Source organism: Ailuropoda melanoleuca, chromosome 3 (genome assembly GCF_002007445.2).
Source record: "Ailuropoda melanoleuca isolate Jingjing chromosome 3, ASM200744v2, whole genome shotgun sequence".
In the NCBI taxonomy this organism is placed as follows: Eukaryota; Metazoa; Chordata; class Mammalia; order Carnivora; family Ursidae; genus Ailuropoda; species Ailuropoda melanoleuca.
Window position 1 is genome coordinate 3,122,429 of NC_048220.1, and position 21,261 is coordinate 3,143,689.

General features: G+C 53.9%; 2 protein-coding genes across 4 annotated transcripts in view; both read left to right on the forward strand.

The window, feature by feature from the left end:
- The window catches only part of FLT4 (fms related receptor tyrosine kinase 4), a 41,080-nt gene extending 38,001 nt beyond the window's left edge, over positions 1-3,079 (forward strand). For all 3 annotated transcript variants that reach the window (XM_034655821.1, XM_019808532.2, XM_034655822.1), the window contains one exon: positions 1,191-3,079. In XM_034655821.1, coding sequence (XP_034511712.1) covers positions 1,191-1,389 — 199 coding nt within the window. In that variant the 3' untranslated portion in view covers positions 1,390-3,079. The remainder of the gene's footprint in view (positions 1-1,190) is intronic.
- A 12,639-nt stretch (positions 3,080-15,718) lies between these two features.
- Positions 15,719-17,102, forward strand: SCGB3A1 (secretoglobin family 3A member 1). Its single transcript, XM_019808525.2, has 3 exons — positions 15,719-15,850; positions 16,516-16,796; positions 17,035-17,102. The coding sequence occupies exons 1-3, from the start codon at positions 15,796-15,798 to the stop codon at positions 17,056-17,058; spliced, it is 360 nt and encodes a 119-aa protein (XP_019664084.2). The 5' UTR covers positions 15,719-15,795; the 3' UTR covers positions 17,059-17,102.
- Positions 17,103-21,261: the final 4,159 nt, after the last annotated feature.

A 21,261-nucleotide genomic window follows, 5' to 3' on the forward strand; every position in this document is an offset into this window, starting at 1 on the left:
GGAGTCTCCCAGGGAGACGATGCCGGTGCAGCAGACCTAATATCTCACACTTGTAATTCAAGGGAGCCCCTCAAATAAAAGAACGGAATCTACATATCAGAAGAGGGCCTGGGAAAGCTACCCCAAAGCAGAGACTTGGATGCGTATGTGAGTTGAACTGGTAGACTGTCAAGGTAAACATTCTGGGAATTCAGGCAGAAAGGCTGAGTCATTTATGAAGAGAAAAAAAAGTCAGGTTGGCACCGGGCTTAGCACCATGCACCACAGAAACAAAATCAGAAGAAATGAAGCAAGGTCTTCAAAAAGCTCAAAGAATGGGGGCACCTGGGTGGTGCAGTTGGGTAAGCCTCCGACGGTTTCCGCTCAGGTCATGATTTCAGGGTCATGAGATCGAGCTCCGTGCTCAGTGGGGAGTCTGCTTGATGATGCCCTCTCTCCCTCTGCCCCTCTCCCCACTTGTCCTCTCTATCTCTGTCTCTCTCTCTCTCAGATAAGTAAATCAATCTTAAAAAAAAATCTCGAAGAAAATGAGAGCTAAGCAGGGAGCATCCCAGGGCCGTCAGGGAAGAGGCAGGGGTGGGGGCTGGCACGGGCAGGGCCTCCCAGGCCGGGGTGAGAAGCTCGGTGCTCATTCTGAGAGTGACGAAGGATGTGTCAGGAGAAGGACGTCCTCCAGCAGGAGGGATCTCTGAGGCAGGGTTGGGAGAAGAGAGACGGACCAGGATCGCGCCGAGCGTCAGAGGTGGGCGCTCGCTCTGGAGCGGGGCAGGGCGTGCAGAGAGGGGCTCGGGCACATTCTGGAGTCAGCACAGACAAGACTTCTGGATGGACTGGATGTGAGGGGTTTGGGGAAAGGGAAGAGCAAGGATGACGCCCAGGGGCCTGAGCCCCAACATCGGCCTTGGTGCGGTTACTGACATGGGCGAGCCTGGGAGAGAAACAGGCTGGGGGGCACGAAGTGGGCATTCTCGGTCATCCCACGCACCCAGGCTGAGGACAGAGAAAGCCCCAGGGTTTGCCAACACTCACATCAGTCCGGCTCAGTGCGTGAGTCAAGTCTGTGCTTCCGAGGGCTCGGGGCTCGCTTGGCGCTCTAGTGGTGGCTTCAGTGACTCCAGCCAGACCCCGACCAGGGTCCTGTCCCTCTTCTCTTCTTGTCTTACTGACCAGCACCTTCCCTGTCTCGGCAGCTGTAAAGGACCGGGCCGGAACGTGGACGTGACCAGGGCGTACCCTGACACCCAAGGGCGGCGGAGGCGGCCAGACCGGGGGGCACGGGGAGGGCAGGTGTTCTACAACAGCGAGTACGGGGAGCTGGCGGGGCCGCAGGATGAGGGCGACTGCCCCCCGTCCGCCCGCACACCCTTCTTCACAGACGACAGTTACTGAGGCTGCCCCGGGCAAGGCCCCCAAGCCCCCGGGTCTGACAGCTGGTGGGGGCCATGCCTGGAGGCGAGCAGAGGGCTGGGGGCCAGGCTGGGAGCTCCTCTCCCTCAGCTTGGACAGGAGGTGTTAACTCCTCCCTTGTTAGGAAGAGCAAGACCCAGGCTCCGGGGCTCCCCCAGACTCCGTCACCACACCTGCCACCCAGGCCACCTTGCGGATGCCCTGGGGCCTTCTTCCCACGAGATTCGGATTCCATTCAGCCCTATACCATGGGCCAGTCCTGATTGCCTCTCCCACCGTGGTGGGTGGGGCATGATCCCCATTTTCTGAGGAGGACTCTGAGGGTCTGAGAGTCACAGTGACGCAGGCAGAGCCAGACTTGAGCTGCGGTGCCCAGGTCCTGCCCCTCTGTCCGCTCCACTCATTCCCATGGGAATGGCTTTCTTGGCTCTCCAAGGCTGAGAGAGGGTGCCATATTTCCATCTCAAATGACAAACGAGGAGTTGGGGGGGTGCCCTCTCCTGAGCCCGGCCCAACAGCTCCACCTCCCAGGGGCCGTGGTCTCTGCTGGGCCAAGCGTCCAGGGTACCTTTCCCTGGGTGTTGACAACTCTTCAACAGATGGTTTTTCATTAGAACTTCAGAGACTAGTTGAGCTGCTGTGAAGAATTTACTTTTCAAACCCTTCGTCTGAGGGGAGCCCAGGGAAGGTCTTTCTAAATCTAGACGATTCTTGCCTGTGACCCCCAGTCAGGTGTTGGCACAGCACAGGCCGCTGCACCCCCCTGCCTGGCCCAAAATGGGAAAAACCAGCTGATGGTCCAGAGCGGCCCAGTTTCAGAAATGGCTGGTTCTCCCCTGGGGGCCTGAATCTGCCACCCAAGGCACCTTCCAAGCTGTGAATGGCCTTTTGAGAAGCAAACACCGTGGGAGCCACTGAGGAAGGTCTCCGGTGCCGGCCCAGGGCAACCATCTTCTGCGCCAGGAGGCTGTCAGCAGACGTTCTGGTGGCCCCAGGGGGACCCTGTGTCTTTCCCCCTGGTCTGTGCCTGATGTCGGCGCCCTGGCAGGTCAAGCCTCTGCCCTCCCAGGGGAGTGGCCAAGGGCCCTCTGGAGGCTGGAGCTGTTCTGCCCAGGGCCCCCCAACACACATTCCAGCACCCATTGCCCAGCCATCCCTCCCCCTGGCTGGAGCGAGACCCTTCTCCAGTTAGCACTGTGGAGACGGACATCCCACCCCCACCCCCACAAATCGCTTGCAGGACAGGCGGCCGTGCAGCGAGCAGGGGCTTGCCCGGCAGAACACCCCCTCCCCCCACCGCCCCTTGTGCATTGTTCCTTTAAGATACGTCGAATGCACGTGTGACTGTAATCCTCGCTGTCCCCAGTGGCCCTCCTCCTCTGATGTCACCTGACTGGGAGACATAGGTCTCAGGTTTAGCTTGTGGAAGTCCGGAGGCTGTTCTCACCCAGAGGAGCAAGACTCATGATGCAGGTGCAGGGGTGGCCCCCCCAGGACCCTCCCTACGTGCATTCCACCTGTTATTGTCACCTCTCCTCCTGTCGCATAACTGCACACGCAAAAATGTACTGGGAAGAAAACCCACGACAGCCTTGTAGACCATGTGTTCTGAAAGATCTAAAATATTTAACAAAAGATAATAATAAATTTGATGCCAGTCTTTGAGTTACAATGAATGGGTTCTCAGCTAAGTCCCGGCTGTCTGTGAAGACTGGATTCCAGCCGTCCTCCCACAGGATCGTCAGCCCAACCAGGCCACTGGACAGGCCACGCGAAGGACCAGACTGCAGAGGCCTGGGCTCTGGGTCCTGTCCCCAGCAAGCGGTGCAGTCCCCCAAGGCCACCAGCAGAGGGCGCTCGGGAAGCACCAGGAGGCCGGCCTCCCCGGCCCTCAGGCCAGGAAGCGCCCAGCCTGGCGTGCCACAAACCTGTCCTAATGTCTGCTTGATGGGTAAAGTGACACCGCCCTCTGTCCCCTCCTCCTAGAGCCAAGTGTGCCTCCAGTACTGGTAACGGTGACCTAGGCTCCTGTCTCACTGGGCCCAGCAGGTGCCTTCGACCACCCACATCCACACCCAGGGGGCAGGCCAAAGGCATGCAGTGAGCACGCGGGTCACCTCACTGGTTAAGTGTGTGTCTGGACTCCGAGATCGGGGAGGTCCGAGCTGGGTCTCCAGCTTCAGTCACCCCCGGGAACATGCGCTCCAGCCAGGCAGGGTGGCAGGGCCCTCCACAAGCCCTGCCGTGTTTGCGCGATTTCCCTTTGCCCGGGAGCTGCTGGCATAGAGGTGGCTGTGGGTTGGGCCATGACATTGGCCATAGGGATGTGGCCCAGCAGTAGCCCCGGGGGTTCGGTGGGGAGAGCAAGCGATGACCCCTAGAGCGGGCTTTGGTGTGGGCCCAGGTGTGTGGGGGACAGGCAGGGGACACCTCACCCAGGGGAGCAGATAGGATGGAGCCCAGCAAAAGTCAGGAGCCAGAGGTCATCCTGTGTCTAGGCCTCTCCCAGGCTGGCAAGCCTTCTGGGTGCCTGCACCCCTCCTTGGGCTGTGATGCCCACTGTCCTGGCCTGGTGGGCAGGAAGAGCCCCCCCCTCCAAGGCAGCTGGTAATGATGGGTTTGTTGTTTTTACTTCTATAATCAATCTAATCTAAATGTGAATACAGAAAAAACACACACCCCATTAGGTTCGGACATTTTAACTCTATAATTTCATTGGTTGTATATAACCACTCCCTGGATAGACACTTCAACCTGGGTTTCGGCTGTCAGGCTGCCTATCCAGCTGCCCGGCCCAAAGCACGTCCACATGCGGTTCCGGGCAGGGCTGTGCTCATACTTCTGGACTCCTCTGGTCCTACCTGGGCTGGACACCCAGGGCCACACTCACTGTCCCGAGGTCCCAGCCCTGCCTCGCTCCCCAGAGCACCAAGGTCTCCAGGTGTGAATGGGAGCTCAGCCAGCAAGGGGACCATTGGGGGCATCCCAGCAGTGCGTTCCCGCCTTGGGGTTCCTCGCCCCACCTTGTCCTCTGCCCCAGCCCCACACTCCTTTCAGCCATGACTCAGCTTCTCTAGGGGACATCAGGTCAAGGGCAGGCTGGAGTGTCCCTTGATGCTATTGATTCCATCCTGACATCAACCCTGCCGGCCAAGGGGCCCACGCCGGGGAGCCACACATCATCCTAGGACAGGGGGCCCAGGAGAGTCCTGGTTCCCACCGAATTCACAGGCCAGAGTCCCTGCCTAAGGAGTGACTTGTGGGCAGAGCTCTGCACGGGAGGAAGATTGGTAGCGAAGCCTCAGGTCAGAAGGAACGAGGGGCCGAAGGGGTGGGGGGAGGTGAGGAGGAAAGGCCGCAGGGCCCAACCCATCAGGCCTGGGATCCCAAAATTAGGAGGCAGTTTCTGATTTTAAGGCCAGAGGAAAGTTTTGAGGAAGGGGTGATATGTTCTGACTTACATTTAAGTTCTTAAAGGAGCCGAATGGGGCTTCCAGGAGTGGGGCAAGGCGTGGGTGGGGAGAGGCCGGGCTGCCCCAGGGTGGGCTCTGAGCAGGAGAAGACGGCTCTGGGAGACAAAGACACAGAGGAGGAGCTCTGCTGTGAGCTGGGTTCTCATCCAGGTTAGACATGCAGGAAAACAAAAGCAAAAACAAAAAACTTTTTCCTTTGTGGTCTTCTACCAAAGTGGGTGCCCAGACCTGCCGTACCCCCATCGCCTGAGGCCCGGAGCATTCCCATCCAGGAGCCGCAGTGCCAGCAGCAGGCCTGGAGGGCAAGGCAGGATGGGACCCAGACCCACACCCACACCTAAGGGTCTTCCTGGCTTCCTCAGGCTTGGGAAGGTGCCGAAGCCCAGAGAGAGAAGAAAATGTTCAACAGGCCCGGAGGGCCGGCTCTAGGAGCAACCGGCTTTGCCCAGTGGGATGGGCCTCTGGAGAAGAGAACAGGCAGGGAAGGTGGGAAGTCTTGTCTTTAGAAGGATTTGAGTCAAAATGGTGGTAAGAGGGGAAAATGCATCCCTTGTTGAGAATGTCCTGAAAGTCACCGGGCGCCCTTTGCAGATCTGCTCCCTGTTAACTCTGGACACACTGGCGTCCTCCCCGCTGTAGGGTGAGCAGGTCATTCCTGTGCTGTGCAGGGCTGAGGGGGAGCCCGCCACCGTCCCTTCAGAGCCAGTATTTGCAGGGAGATATGTTACTTTCCAGCTCGACCAGAGGTTGCCATAACCAGATGTTGGGGTGAGGGTCATCCTGAAGGGTGGCTAGAGAGAGAATTGATCTGGAAGGTGGGGCAGCCTCCTTGAGGGCCTCAACTGCCCTCCATGGGACGCGGGTTCCAGTGGGCCAAGTGGGCATGGTCCCCTGGGGGTGACATCTCTGCGCTGCCCTGGACACTTCCAGAAGCCCATCAGAGATGGCGTGGGTGCAGGGGGGCGGCAGAGCATGGCTCTCCCTGGAAGGAGGCAGCTCCTCTTCGCAGCTGCCCTTCCCTGGGGCACAGCCAGATATGGTGGTCCCTCCATGGCCTCTGAGAAACAGAAGTAGCTGAAGGGATTGCTATTAAACCCTTGGGATTTAAGCTGTTGAATTGCTTGGAGCTGGCCTCACTTTGGGATGGCAGCAAGCCCTGTCTATGTGGGTGCAGCCCTGGTCGGGAGTCCAGGCTGGGACATCCCTCGAGGTCTGATCCAACTCCCACCCGTCACCTGGTGGGTGGCTGCTCCCCACCCCAGCGCTGGTCAGAGGGGGCTTTCTAGTCCCAAGGGGCACCCGACATGGGGAGGGGCCCTGGAGACCGTGCAGACCCACCAACCTGCCTCGGGACCTCAGACAGGTTGCTGACGCTCTCTGGGCTACATTTCTTCTGACCTATGAGCGTGGTACTCTGCCCTCCCTCGCCCCACACCATTCCATTTAGGGAAACACCACTGGCAGTGCGTTGGGTCCCGGTACGCTAGGGCCTCACTCCAGCCCAGGCTGAAACAGGAAAACGGGGCCTGGTTGTACAAGACATGGCTCGGTCCAGCTGCTGAGGTCAGCATAGCGCTCAGAGCAGTGAGACCCAGGGAACCTCATGGAGCGGACCCCCCAGACCCCTGTCACTGTGGGCAGCTCGGTGCTAGGGATCCTGGGACCCCCGCAGGCCTGGGGAGGACGGCTGTCTGGGAACCCGGGACTCCAGTCTTTGCTTAAGCCATGCAGGCCAGCTTTCCCATCACTTTCACTAATGCCTCCAGCCCACACAACCAAAGCCATGTGGCCAGCAGCTGACCCTCCCCACCCTCCCCTGCAGCAGGGCTCTGCGGGGAGGGGACCCCGGTCAAGAAAGAGGCAGAAGGAAGTACTCGAAGAAGCCAGATCAATATTGACCCAAGTGAGGGCCCCACGGAGACGGGGACACTTCCCAGAGCTGCAGGGCCCCAGGGCCCGGGTGACCAAGCTATGAGGAAGAGGAAGGACCCCCGGGGCAAGGCAGGGTGAAGGTAGAGATTCGTGGTGTGACCCCACAGCTCTACTCCTGGCAGGTGAGGCCCGCAGCCCACACCCAGCCTGCTTGTCTTCAAGCCACTCCATGGCCCCACTGGAATGGCTGCATCTTGGCTCCCAGAAAAGCCCCAGCCAGGCCCACCTATCCTCATGGTGACCACTCAGGGCAGGAGAGTGGGGGATCTTCTGTCAGCTGGTGTGGTGGTCCTGGCCCAGGAGGACCTCCCTGGGAGGAGACAGGGTTGCCATGCCTCTTGGAGGGGGGGGCTCTGAGACCAGGCTGCTGCGGGGGAGGGGGGGCCCAGGATCCAGGAACCCCTCAGGGCTCCCCATGTGGGAAAGAAGCCCAGAAAGAACGAGGAAGGGCAGCATGGCCTGTGTGTGCACAGGCTTGCAGAGATGCAAACAGGCAGTTCAGGCTGGGGCAGCCTCCCATCACGGCCTGGAGCCCATCACACTGCCAGGGCTGGCCTCAGCAGCCCCCAGACATAAGTGGCCCCAAGGGGACCACGCAATGGTGAGTTATGGTAGAAAAAGCACCAGGTGGGCATGGAGGGCCCCCTGAGATCGGGCGAGCTCTGGAGATGCATGGTAACCAAGACGCCCACCAGCATGGTGGCGGGGGTGGGGGGGCCTCTCCAGCCACGCACAGGTGTGCAGGGCGGGGCTGGACCCACCTGCCCGAGCAGCCACGCTCCTCGCTGACAGAGGGAAGTGCTGTCATGGTCCACGGCAGTCTGCTCCGTTTGCTGAGCCAGGCTACCAGGCAGGGCGCAGAGGCAGAGACGCTGATCTGGCTCAAGGGGTGGAAGAGACTAAGGGAGCTCCTGGGACCGCAGGGATGGAGGATGCGGTGCGTGGTGGCCCCATCCGGATGTGAGGGCCTGCTGTCTGTCACAGCATGGGGACGGCTGTCGGCAGGCCCCTGTCCGTGTCTGCTGAAGTCACAGCCAGGAGGCCCAGGAGGGGGCAGCTGGCTGCCTGCCCGAGCGCCTGGCTCTGGGGTCTGGTGGGCGTCCTGGTCCTTCTGCAGACCGACAGTTGGTGACCGACCCACCCACCCAGGGCCACCACGGTTCCGTCCACCTTCGGCATCTCACTCCCAGAGGAGCAAGTCAATGTTTGTTTTGGCCCAAAGGAGGTCCCGCTGACGTGGCCCAGGACAGGCTGACTGTGTCGTCGGCAGGAGCAGCCCCTCCGTGTCAACAGGCCCTCTGTCAGCAGGAGCCAGTGTATGGCAGCCAGCACGGGGAGGTCCGGGGGGGACAGCCGGCTGCTGCCTGTGCTGTGCCCTCACCTCATGCCAGCTAGGCTCCGACGCCCCTCCGGATGCCCTCAACCAGCCTGACCCGGGGAGGAGGCTGCACCGAGCTTGGAGGCTGTGATGCGTGCAGAAGCAGCCCCAAACTCGCCAGGTCCTACTTCCTGAGCTTTTGAATGTCATCTCATATAGAAAAAGAGTGTTGGCAGATGTGATGAAGTTCATCATCTTTTTTTTAAAAGATTTTATTTCTTTGTCAGAAAGAGAGAGAGCACAAGCAAGGGGAGCAGCAGAGGGAGAAGCAGGCTCCCTGCTGAGCAAGGAGTCCGATGCGGGACTCCATCCCAGGACCCTGGGATCGTGACCTGAGCCAGAGGCAGAAGCTTCACCGACTGAGCCACCCGGGCACCCTAAGTTAACTGTCTTGAAATGAAGATGAGGAGACTGTCCTGGTGCCTTGAATGCAAGCAATGGCACGTAGTCTGGAAGAGGGAGTCATAGAGATTTCACACACACATGTGCACACACGCACACACACGCACACGGACGCACACGCATGCACACACATGTGCACATGTACACACGTGCACACACATGCACACATACACGCTCAAATACACACACGTGCACGCACACACAGAAAAGGGGAGAGGGGGCTACATGACCACAGAGACAGATGGGAGTGGTACCAGCAGCAGCCGCAGAGTGTGGGCAGCCCCCAGAAGCTGGGAGGGGCTCACTGAGACTCTGGAGGGAGCTTGGCCCTGACCGCACCTGCACTTCAGCCCAGAGATACTGGACTTGCAGCCTCCAGACTATGAGCGAATAATTGTGTGCTGTTTTCAGCCGCCAAGTGTGTGGTGAGTTGTTACAGCATCAGCTCCTCCGCCAGCACCTGCTGCTAGAGGTTCGCAGGGGACTGGGGGGGCGGGAGGGGCTCTGAAAGCTGGCGTGAGGTGAGGCCTTGAGTAAGTCCTGGCCTTGACCTTTACGATTCAGGGGCCGGAGGCCAGTCCCTTGGCCTCAGTGGTGAGACAAGGACACTGTGACACAGTTTGCTGGGTAGCTGTGGGGACGTATGGGACATATTTTTGGGGTTCGAAATCTTGGGGGGCATTTGAAGTCCGTCTACCATCACTGTGTGGGGAGCCAGGAGCAGGCCTACTCCAACCACCATGGGCCAGAAGGGGGCACGGAGGAGGGGGTGGTACATTAAAGGTAAAGAACTCCAGGAAGGGGAGGCAGGGAGACCACCGGGTCGCCACCAGGAAGCCGGGGCTGCTGGGAACCCACACACTGCCTGCCTCTTCCTCCTCTGGCTTCACTCTGGTCCTGCCTGGCCGTCAGCTGTCTCTGGTCCTGTCTGCACAGTGCAAGGCGTCCCCAGGTCAGGTCCCAAGGTCTACCCACCCTGATCACTTGGGTCAAGGCCAGCACCTCGGGGGCCCCAGTGCAGAATCCTGGATGGGGCCCTGGCTTGCAGGATCCCCGCCTAGTTCGGTGCCGATCCTCTCCAGTCAGCTGCGGCTGGGCTCAGCCCCCTCATAGAAACAGGGTAGCTCCCTCGGTACTGAGGCCGACTTGGAGGCAGACAGGCCAGCAAAGCAAACATGACCAGAAGACCATTCTAGCTCTCTCGGCACAGAGAACAGGACTCTCCCCTTTTCGGTCAGCCTCCTCTCCAAGTGGCCCTCTTCATGATGCCATGGTCAAAAATGACACAGGAAGATGTCCCTCATCTGGACCGGGCTTGGGGTGCTGGCGGGGTGCACCCCATCCTGGCAATGAAGCATGGGTTGGACTTGATCAACACCCTGGAACCTGGAGTGAGTGTTGGGCAGAGCCGGGCCCAGAGCTGCCTTTACAACTCAGCAACTGCGGACCAGGCTACGTGAGCTCAGGCAATGCCGGGGCTCAAGGGCAGTATCACTGACAGGGTGCGGAGCAGACCAGCAGGTGATCCCCCACACATCCCACCCCAGTCCAGATGCGCAATGTTTCCCTGCGTCATTTTTGGCAGTGACATTATGCAGAGGACTCAAGGTTTCCGTGACACTGCACTAAATTTTCTCCAGTTACTTCCACTAAAGACCGATGGCTTCTGCTCCAGGTACAGGAGGCCCAGAGCGAAGGGCCGGTGAGGCACTTAAGGCCTCAAAAAGACTTTCATTTTAGAGTCTCTTTAAATAAAAAAAAGTAATATAATGGTAATGAATATGTATAATGCATCCAGCCTAGATTCAACAATACAGTCATGAAATATATATATATATATATATATATATATGTATATATATATGTATATATATATATTAAATTTATGGAAGAAGAATCCACCCACCAAGGCAAAAGTACTGAGGACCCCACAAAAGGCACCCTGCAGGCCTGCCTCCTCTTATAAGTAATTGTCACGGATGTTGTCACAAGCCACTTCTGTTGACATGTCTGGTTATGTCTGTAGGACTAACTTCTAGAATTAGATTTGCACATGGGGAGATTAACGAGATGGGGGTTTGACCCCTGAGGACTCTCAAACCCCACAAGGGATTTCTGTTGTCTACAAAACTTGTAAACCCTGGTTATTTTCCCCCCAAAGTATTCTCTTGCCTTCTATCAATAAACCATTAAACATTTCAAAACAATTTTAGTCATTACTTTCTTAAGAAAACATGGGGCTTGCTTTCTCCATGCTTGCCTTGACAATGGTCATTAGAGATGAGAAGGTTAGCACCCACCACTGAGAGACCAGGAGAACGAAGCTGGTAGGAAGACACCAGAGACCTTTTCAAAGGTCAATCTTGTGATTTGCCATTAAGCATACACACTGACTTTGCTCTTTCCCAAGTTTCTACTAAAATTGGACCAATAATAATTGTTTCAAGTTGTAAACCCACAAAAGCAAAGAAAACCGGCCAGAAAACAACAATGACAAAACAAGCCAAAAAAATTTTGGATGATAAAAAGTGGATGAACTGGGGCGCCTGGGTGGCTCAGTCGTTAAGCGTCTGCCTTCGGCTCAGGGCGTGATCCTGGCGTTCTGGGATCGAGCCCCACATCAGGCTCCTCTGCTAAGAGCCTGCTTCTTCCTCTCCCACTCCCCCTGCTTGTGTTCCCTCTCTCGCTGGCTCTCTCTCTCTGTCAAATAAATAAATAAAATCTTTAAAAAAATAAAAGTGGATGAACTGGATACCCAAATGCAAAAGAATGTAGTTGAACCCCTACCTCACACCAGATACAACTAACTCAAAATTAATCAATAACCCAACTATAATAGCAAAAAACATAAAACTCTTAGAAGAAAATATCAGGGTAAATCTTCATGACCAAATCTCCACTTTGGCAATGGATTTTAAGAAATGACAACAAAAGCACAAGCAAGAAAAGAAAACATAGGTAAATTGGACTTGACCAAATTAAAAACTTTTGTGCATCAATGAACACTATTAAGAAAGTGGGAAAAAACAACCTACAGAATGGGAGAGAATGTTTGCTAACCATTTGATAATGGTCTAGTATGCAGAATACATAAAGAACTCTTACAACTCACCACAAAAATTTAACAAAGAATCCAACATAAAAATGGGCCAAGAACTTGAGTAGAAATGTCTCCAGAGAAGATATACAAATGGCCATCAGTCATTAGGGAAATGCAAATCAAAAACATAATTAAGGTACGATTTCACACTCACTAGGATGGCTAGAACAGGAAGAATAAAAAAACACAGAAAAGGGGTTGGTGAGGATGTGGAAAAATTGGAAACCTCATATAAAACAGGGCACACGCACGCACACATACAAGTTTGGAGATCTCTCAATAGGTTAAACATAGAACAATCCTGCCATTCCACTCCTGGGTATCTACCGGAAGAAGTGAAAGCAGGTACTCAAATAATTGTTTGTATGCACATGTTCATGGCAGCACTATTCACAATAACCAAAAGGTGGAAACAGCTCCCATCAGTGGATAAGTGGGAAAGCAGCTGGTGGTCTGTACATACAATGCAACAGTCAGTCGTGAGAAGGAATGGACACGTGCCACAATCTGGATGAACCTCAAAATATGTTCAGCAAAAGAAGCCAGACACACAAAGTCATGTGTGGTGTGATTACATTTATGTGAGATATCCAGAATAAGCAAATTCCCAGAGACAGACCACGCACTGAGGCTTTGGCAGGAGCCAGGGAGGAGGCGGGGAAGGGGAGGGACTGCCTAATGGGGATGGGGTTTCCTTTTGGGGTGATGAAAATGTCTTGGAACTAGATAGAGGTTATGGTGGCACAACATGGTTCACCTTGAAGTGGTTAATTTCGTGTTATGTGAATCTCATCTCAATAATAATTTTTTAACTTTATTAGACAGACAATAGAACAATCATTTCTGGCAGGGAGTGGTAGGTGGAGGGATTGGCAGTGCCAAGGATGGGGAACCCCACGATCTGTGTGGGCACCGCCCCACATAGGGCTCAGAACGGGGAGGCTGGACCAGGGATGGAAACGGGCTGTCTTGTTGACAGTCCTGTGAGCAGAGCAGATGAAGCCCCGGACCCCTTTCCACCCACACAGCCAGTGACCACCCCGGCCCCATCCTGGCTGGAGCCTGAGGTTGACCTTGACCCTCCTGGGAAACTGGAGGAGAGGATGGGACCCACACAACCCAGGAGGAGGTAATTTCCTGGACAAAATTCTCAGGATGGGGCCGCCCCTGGTGCCCCCTCGCTAGAATGGAACAGGAGGACAGGGGATTGTCAAGGATGTCTCTGTAAATGTCCACATCCCATAAAGGACCCTAGTGAAGGCTTCTGTCAGAGAATTTGGGAAGAATCAGCAAGAGCAGTAGACAAAACTTAGCAAATAAAAGTATGAGGCACTTGTGTTTGATATCAGAAAAAAAATTACCAAAAAAATATTAAATGTGACCTCATGAACTACTTTTATTACTCCCTCTTATCTCAGATGTAATGAATATTTGTGGGGGTCCTTGCCCTGGGCACCAGAAGCAAAGATGAGAGGTCAGCTGGGGACACAGTGACCGTGGCTTTGCTCTGGTGAGGAAAGTCAAGAAGGTTCAGATCCTGTGTACCCTGGCTCCATGATTCTGGGTCAACTCCTTTAACTGTCTTCTCTGGTTGGGCCCTGGTCATCATTGAGTGCCTTTGAGAAGGTCAAGCTCAAGAAAAAGCCATCTGTCTCTGTCCCCAGTGTTACGATTGCAGGGCCATTAGATGGGTCTTGGCCAAAAACCCAAGGAATCCATCCTAGCTTCCGCCATCCCTTTGGGACCCCCAGAGGAGCAATGGCAGAGAAGAACAAGACACCAGAGGACTTTGGGCCTTGAACTATGGACCCTGAAGCCTGGGCCAGAGCCCAGAGCCTAGACTGCGGGCCCAAGGGGCTGCTTTCCCAGCCTATTCCTGTGATAGAGGTGAGCCGAGGTGCAGAGAGGACCAGCACCGGCTGACCCACAGCTACTTAGACAAAAGAGGAAGAGCAGTGGGCCCACCAGTGAGCAGGACCCCTCAACCCTGCAGGGCATGGACCAGCTGGCAGGAGCCGTTGTCGCTGGGGACAGCGGCAGGCCAAGCGCAAGCAGAGGCCTAGATCTCCCACCCTTGTAAGAAACATGGTCTGTCCCTTTCTTTCTTCTGCAGATTCACTCCGTCTAGCAGCTAGATGTGTGGGTGACCAGGCGTCGGGGCCTCCTGCACCCTGCCATCAGCGACAGGTGCATGGCTCCCCTGCATCCTGATGACTGCTACCAAGATACAGCCCCTAGAACCGTGAAATGGGTCAGTAATGAAGTTGACTCTGAGGACCAGTCACCCAGCACCCTGCCCCATCCCAGTTCTGATTTGGAACTATGCTCAGTTGTGTTGTTCGAGCTTTACAGACAGGGGTGCCCTCTGGTGCCCCGCAGCCACGGGGTCTGGCTGGCGCCCACAATGCCACCACGTGCCGAGTTTGACCGACAAGAGAGCAGCCCCGTCCACCTTTCCCACAACCAAATGTTACTTGAAAGTCATGGCTCAAGTCACCAAGGAGAATGGAGCCTGAGCTCGGCCCTCCTCCGTCTCTCCACGTGGCTCTGCAGCTGAGATTCTCCACGCTCCCCACCCCCCAAGGCTCCAGGAGTCTGGGGTCCTTTGGCTGCGGCTGCACCTGAGCGGTTGGGCGACCCTGGGACCCCAAGCCGGGATGAGCCACGCCTGCTCTTATGAGATCCACGTGACCAGGTCTCAAAGGAACGGGAGGCCTCTGAGAACATTCCAGCAGCACTACCCACCCCACCCCGACCCACACACAATCCCCAGCTGCCTCCGCTTCTCCTCAAAGTACGAGTCCTTCCCCAAGTGCAGGACATCACAGAGAAACAAACCCTTCTGGCCTGTGGGGGGAGGCAGGGTCACCCCGACTGGTGGGAGGAGGTAATCCCACCTGCCCAACCAGGCTTTGTGGGAGGGGGCTGGTCCATTTGGTGAATGCCCCCTGGAGAGGATGAGGCTCGGGGGGCACCGTGGGCACGGCCTGGGGCGAGCTGCCTTTCCCACCCTGCTGCCCCTTTAACCCCATCTGGTGCTCTTGTCGGGGCTCGTCCCAGCAGCGCTTCAGAAAAAAAATCCCTCGAAGGTGACGTTTTACACATTGAAAATGCATTTCCTATTGAAATTACGTCCACAATGATCAACAAAAAACATACATTTATAATGCAAAGGCCTCCCTCCCCAAACAATCAGGGAAAAGTGTAAGAATTGTGTGAAGGCCATGTGAATGTTCATGCACTGATCACGGCTACTACGAAGCCCTGGGCTGTCTGCAGAGGTGACTCAGGCCGTGGGGGGCTCAGGAGTGGTTGGACACCCACTGGCTGCAAAGGTCAAGACACCCTCATAACCAAAGTGGGGGTATTCTGGGACACTCTCTGAAAACTCAGATCTTCCCACTGATGAGCCTAAAGGTCCCGGGGCTAAATACGTTTTCTTATTCTCCAGAGTCATACTCCGTAGTGACAGATGTGTGAGGACTTCTAAAGAAACTTCTGGCATGGAGACTGATTGCAAAGATGGAAAAATGTCCTGGGTCTTTCTGTTCTCGCTGGTAGCTGCCTGTGGCCCCACCAGGGAAGTGACCAGGAGTAAGGCCTCACCTGGGGGCAGGGGGCCGGTTTGCTATCTTGAGTTTCTTCTCTGCCTCTCCAGGACCAGAGGAGCCAGGAGGACCCCCACTGCATGCCATTTCTAAGCTCTGGCAGCGGGGGGAAGGATTGGGGCACCCATCTGCCCCTTCCTCCCCCGGGGCGCACAGCACTGCTGGAGGGCCAGCCAGGGAGCTCTCTGCAAAGGCAAAGACCTGGGTGAGGCTTGCGCCCACAGAGCGTAGCCTGCATTCCTGCTCTCGCTGAAGAGCCCAGCCCTCGGGCCCAGGGTCCCTGCCAACAGGAAGTCCCTGAGACCCAGGCGGGGTAGGGGGCACGGGCTTCCCAGGGCCCACCGGCCCGAGCAGGAAGTTGGCCAGGGCTCTATTAGCTGAGCAAACAGCACATTGCTTGGGAGGACGTGGTGGGTGAGGCCCCAGCCTGGATAGGGGTGAGGACAGGGTATATGAAGCCCATAGCAAAGCCTGTCTCTGCTCCCAGGACCAGCCATGAAGCTCACCGCTGCCTTCCTGGTGCTCTGCGTGGCTCTGCTCGGCCACCCCGGTGAGTGCTGCCCGCCTCAGTTCCCAGCTCCTTGCTGTAGGACCCTGGTGGTGGCTCTGCTCATCTCCTGGCCCCAACGGTAGCTGGTCCTGACCCTGTCGTCTCTGCCTGGGGTACCAGGCCACTCCTCAGCCTTCTACCCCCTTGGGCTCCCCATCCCTCTGGTCAGGAAGTCCTGCTCCTGCCTGGGGCCTTCAAGGCCCTCCCGGGTCTGCCCTGCCCGGGGCCCTCAGGCTTCCTCTCATGTCCCTATGGGCCCTGGTATCTCCTTTCCACCCAACACCGGGGTGGGCCAGTGCCAGCGCAGGCCCCAGTCTGGAACTACCTGTCTGCCCTCTGCCTCATCCTTCAAGGCACAGCCCAGGTGTCCCCTCGTCCAAGAAGCCTGCCTGGACCCCCACTCAGAGCTTTCTTCTCCTCCCTACACTCTTGGGCCGCCTCATATGTGCCCCTGTCCAGCCACCTGCTAGCTGGGCCACGCCGATCTGTTTACGTGGCTGCCTCTCCCAACCAGCTGGAACCCCCAGCTCACACAGGGCAGCTGTCAGCAAAGGAGGGGGTCGAGGGTGAGGGGTGAACGACACCTCCTGGAGGAGACAGGCCCTCGGCGGGGCTCCGTGGAGCACCGGTCCAGATGGGGGCCGCCTTCTCTACTGTGTCTGCAGCCGCCACTCTCTTCCTGAACTCTATGGCCAAGCCTGTGGCCTCCGCTTCGCGTGCCCTCAACACTGCTGCAGAGGCTGGGGCAGCAGCCGTGGCCGGGGCAGGAGCCGTGGCCGGGGCAGGAGCCAGGGGCCCCCCCTTCCTCGGAGGCTTCAACCCCCTGAAGTTTATGCTGACCATCCTGGGGATCCCAGTGGAGCATCTCGTGGAGGGTTCCAGGAAGTGCGTGGCCGAGCTGGGCCCTGAGGCCATGGAGGCCATGGGGGCCGTGAAGGCGCTGCTGGTAATGGGGGAACCCTGCGCACTCCCCAGCCATCCTCAGGGAAACCTCACAGCCTGCCCCCAGGAAAGGCAGGATGGCCTTGGGTGGGAACGGGGTTGACCTCATGGGAAAGGCAGGGGGGCTGCGGAGGGCCCCTGGGGGTAAGGTGTGACTCCTCCAGGAACCCCGCCCTGAGTCCCCTCAGGTGCCCAGGGGCAGTGGGCTGGAGGAGAGCACACACCTGGCGTCTCCTTTGCAGGGGGCCCTGACGTACATTGGCTGAGCCCAGGCCGGAGTGTCGCTGCCGGAGGACAAGATGCTGCCACCTGCAGGCTGGGGACCTGCCGCCCCGCCCCGACCATCCGAGCCCTTCCCCTACTCTCAATAAACTCGGAGAACAGCAGCTTTGGGGCTGATTTCTTCTTTCTTGCCTTGATACCAATCCCCGCTCCTCCCCCTGCCCGGAGTGATGGTGCTGCAGAAAGAGGGGGCTGGCGGTGGGACGGTCCCTACCCCTCAGGAGGTGCGCTGTGCCCCAGATTACGTGGGGGGGGGGAAGTGTGCATATGTGTGTGAGGGACACTGTGACACTTGGCGGGTGACACAGAGCCAGCAACTAAAGGTGTTGGGCGTCAGGCAAGCGTTAGTTGGTTAAAACTGGGATTTTTTCCCCCACCTGTTAGGCTGTGTCTAACCGTCCAAACAAAGCCATTTGTTGCTAATACACGAAAGTTTTGTTTTTGTTTCTTCCCTGGAACAAGGCAGGATTGAAGGCTGCAGGAAGTCTGTCTTTTGTTTGGTTTTTCCCTGTGGTTTCTGGTAGTTTCAATGAAATAATTTAGTGGCTTCTACCAGAAGCATTTCTGGACTGATTCTTGCTATTGATGGGAAGGGGCCCAGAGCCGGATACTGACGTCTGTCTCAGGAGAAACTTCCCAGTAAATCCTTTTTTCGTGATAACGTTTCCTGGGAAGGGCTCCCCCTGGCTTGACTAGCAACCCACCCAACACAGACAATCTGACTACATTTGCATCTGTTTTATATGAAAACATGGGTCTGGCTTTCTTCTGTTCCTACTTTGACAAGGACGCTCAGGGATTTAAATGGGGGAGGAAGCCTTTTGACAAGTTCACAGGCCAACTTAGAGAACAGGCAGCTCACCAGGACGCTGATCAAATTTAAATCTCCCATCAACACCACTGCCCCGGAGATTCTCAAGGGTTCTGGATCTTTGTGTATGGCTCTGGTCTGGACAAACATGAACCAGTAATGAGATGAATCACTCTGCATCTCTGGCGAAGAAGGCAGTGGGGACGTGACCGGACCTGAAATGACCACAGGCCAACTCTTCCCGACATTACATATGGTCCTCAGTTGACGCACCAGATTCAAACGTTCAAGGGGGTCGCGGGAAGGACGTTCATACTATGGGGGCTTGTTGGAACTGACAGTGGGCTTGGGGGCTCGGCCAAGGACCCTGTCCTGAGGTGGCCCTGCTGCCTTCTACCTCTGGAGCCTTCCCAGGCAAGCACTGGACGGGCAATCGCAGCGCTTAGTAGAAGAGGGAGACCAGACCGGGAGTAGGCCCGAGGCTAATGCAATGGCTTCCTCCCTGCTGTAGATTCCTGCGAAGAGACCAACCATAATCCCCGGGGAGGGAGGGAATATGGTGGAAAGCTAGATGTCCTTAAATATCTTATTTGGCCCATTTGACTTCGTAACTATGTAAATATTTTACATGATTCTAAAAGACCAAATAAATTTAAAAAAAACAACTTCTAAAAATTGAGATAATAAGAAATGAGAAATGAACCTAGCTTCGTTTCCAGTGGTGGGAACTAACTCTTCCAGGGCACCTGGCTGGCTCCATTGGAAGAGCGTGGGACTCTTGATCTCAGGGTCATGAGTTCAAGTCCCACAGTGAGTGTGGAAATCAGTAATAAATAAATAAATAGACTTAAAAAAAAAAGAATAACTATTCCCAGTAACATGCAAATATAGTGATTTAAGTCTACATTCTGGGAAGGGGTGGGTAGCATCCCAAGGATGAGAAGAACAGTAATAACAATTGAGCTTTTCTTGGTGGTGGTGTTGCCGTTCTCTGTATATTCTGTGATAAGACAAACGAGTAATTACATGAGTGTCGTTGAAACCTGAGATGTCTGGCAAAGTGGAAAAGAGGTGCTTGTATAAAATTAATTAAGGTTTCACAAAAACTTTAGAACTCAAAATTCGAACAGAAAGTACAATCGCCTGGTGTATTCGATCTGTAAGGGGGAAAAAAATCTCTTATTTCTGTCCCCTGAAAGTTTCTAGAAACTTCAGAAACTGACCAATCCAGGAGCAATGAGAATCCTTGTACCCGGATTGTGGCTTCCAGATACCATTTCTCACTGAAGGAACCAGGAGTCTTTGGAGAAATGGCTGGTTCCAGATATGGAGCAGGAAATATAAAAGATGAACCTAGAACATCTTTTTATAACAGAATAGAAGCTGCTGAAGACTGCCAGAACTGTGCCAAAAAGACACAGGGACCAGTTTGAACACGTCTCTCACTGGCCAAGGATGGGGTAATTTGAACATCAGTAATGGTGGGAAGTGCAGTGACATTCATCAAATATGTTTAAATCCATATGTTTTTAATACAGAGGGAAAAAATAGCCTATTTGGCAAATTTTGGAGGACACAAGAAAATCAACTCATTCTGAAAACTGAAAAATATTTCAAAGTACAAAGTTAAAAAAATATAAGAATTAAAAGACAACTGAGAAAAGATATGCAATACACATTAGCCGATAAGGGGTAAGTACCCTGAGTACATAAAGAGTCATGAATTAACCAGAAAAGGACAAAAATCCTCAACAGGCATAAAATCATAAGAGGAACTCAAAATAGCAAAAAAAAAAAAAAAGCTTGTTTTAATAAGGGAAATATAAACAGAAATCACAATGGGTTACCATTATACCCATCAGATTGCCAAAAACTGAGATGAAAACGAGCAATGGCAAAGTTGGGGAACAATGGCAAAATCTTATAAACTTCTGGTGGGGCAGTAAGCAGAAACACTTTGGACAGGAGTAACCATATCTAGTAAAGTCAAGCACATGCATGTCCCAACCCCTAGCAATTCCAACCCTCGAGATTATACTCCAGAGAAGCTCGCACACAGTGGCACCTACCAGAATGTCCACAGCAGAATGGTTTGTTAAGGGTTGGGGAAAGGAGAAAGAAAACTAGGAACGACTCAAAGATACTTGCAGAGAAGGGTAGACGTTGGAATATGCAGACAAAGCAGTATCAATGCAGCGTACAACTACATGCATTAGCAGGAGTGAAACTCAAATAATTCAAGTCTCAGAAGAAATCATATGAAATGATTTTGTTTTTGAGATAATTTATATACTGTAAAATTTACCATTTTAAAGTATACCACTTAGAGGGTTTTTAGAATATTCACAATGCTGTGCAACCATTGCTACTATCCAATTTCACATTTTTATCACTCCAAAGAGAAACTCAGGTCTTCTTTGGAGAATGTCTATTCAGATTCTTTACCCATTTTAAAATTGGGCTGTTTCTTCCTTGTTGAGCTGTAATTGTTCTTTATGTATTCTGGAGTTCTAGACTCATCAGATACATGGTTTACAAATATTTTCTCCCATTCTGTGAACTATTGCTCCACTTTCTTTTCCTTTGAAGCACAAAAGTTTTAATTCTGATGAAATCTAATTTATCTATTTTCCTTCCTTTGGTTGCTTGTACTTTAAGATGTCTTATCTAAGAAACTATGACTCAACCCAAGGTCTTGAAGATTTATACTGATGTTTTACCTAAGGAATTTTAGTTTTACTCTTACATTTAGGGTTTTTTTTTTTTTTTTTTTTTTTTTTTAGTATTCCTTTTAATTATTGTACATGGTGTGAGACTGAGGTCCAACTTCATTCTTTTGCTTGCGGATATTGTTGTCCAGCCCCATTTGTTGAAGACACTATTCCTTCCCCTAATAAGGTGTCTTGGTTACCTTTGTCTTGACCATAAATGTAAGGGTTTATTTCTGGTCTCTCGATTCAACTCCATTGATCTATATATGCTATCCTTAGGCCAACACCACACTTCTTGATTACTGAAGCTTTGTAATACATTTTGAACTCAGGAAGTTTGAGTCTTCCAACTTTGTTCTTTTTCAATATTGTTTGGCTCTTTGGAGTTCCTTGGATTTCTGTGAATTTTAAGATCAACTTGTCAATTTCTGCAACAAACAAAAAGCCGGCTGGAACTATGATAGGACGACAACTGAATCTATAGATCAATTTGGGGAGATCAATCTATAGATCAATTGTCATCTTAATAGTATTAGGTGTTTCAGTCCATGAACATGAAAAGTCTTAACACTTATTTAGGTCTTCTTTCAATGCTTTATAAAATTTTCTGTGTACAAGCCTTCCATTTCTTTCATTAAACTTCTTAAGTATTTTACTCTATTATT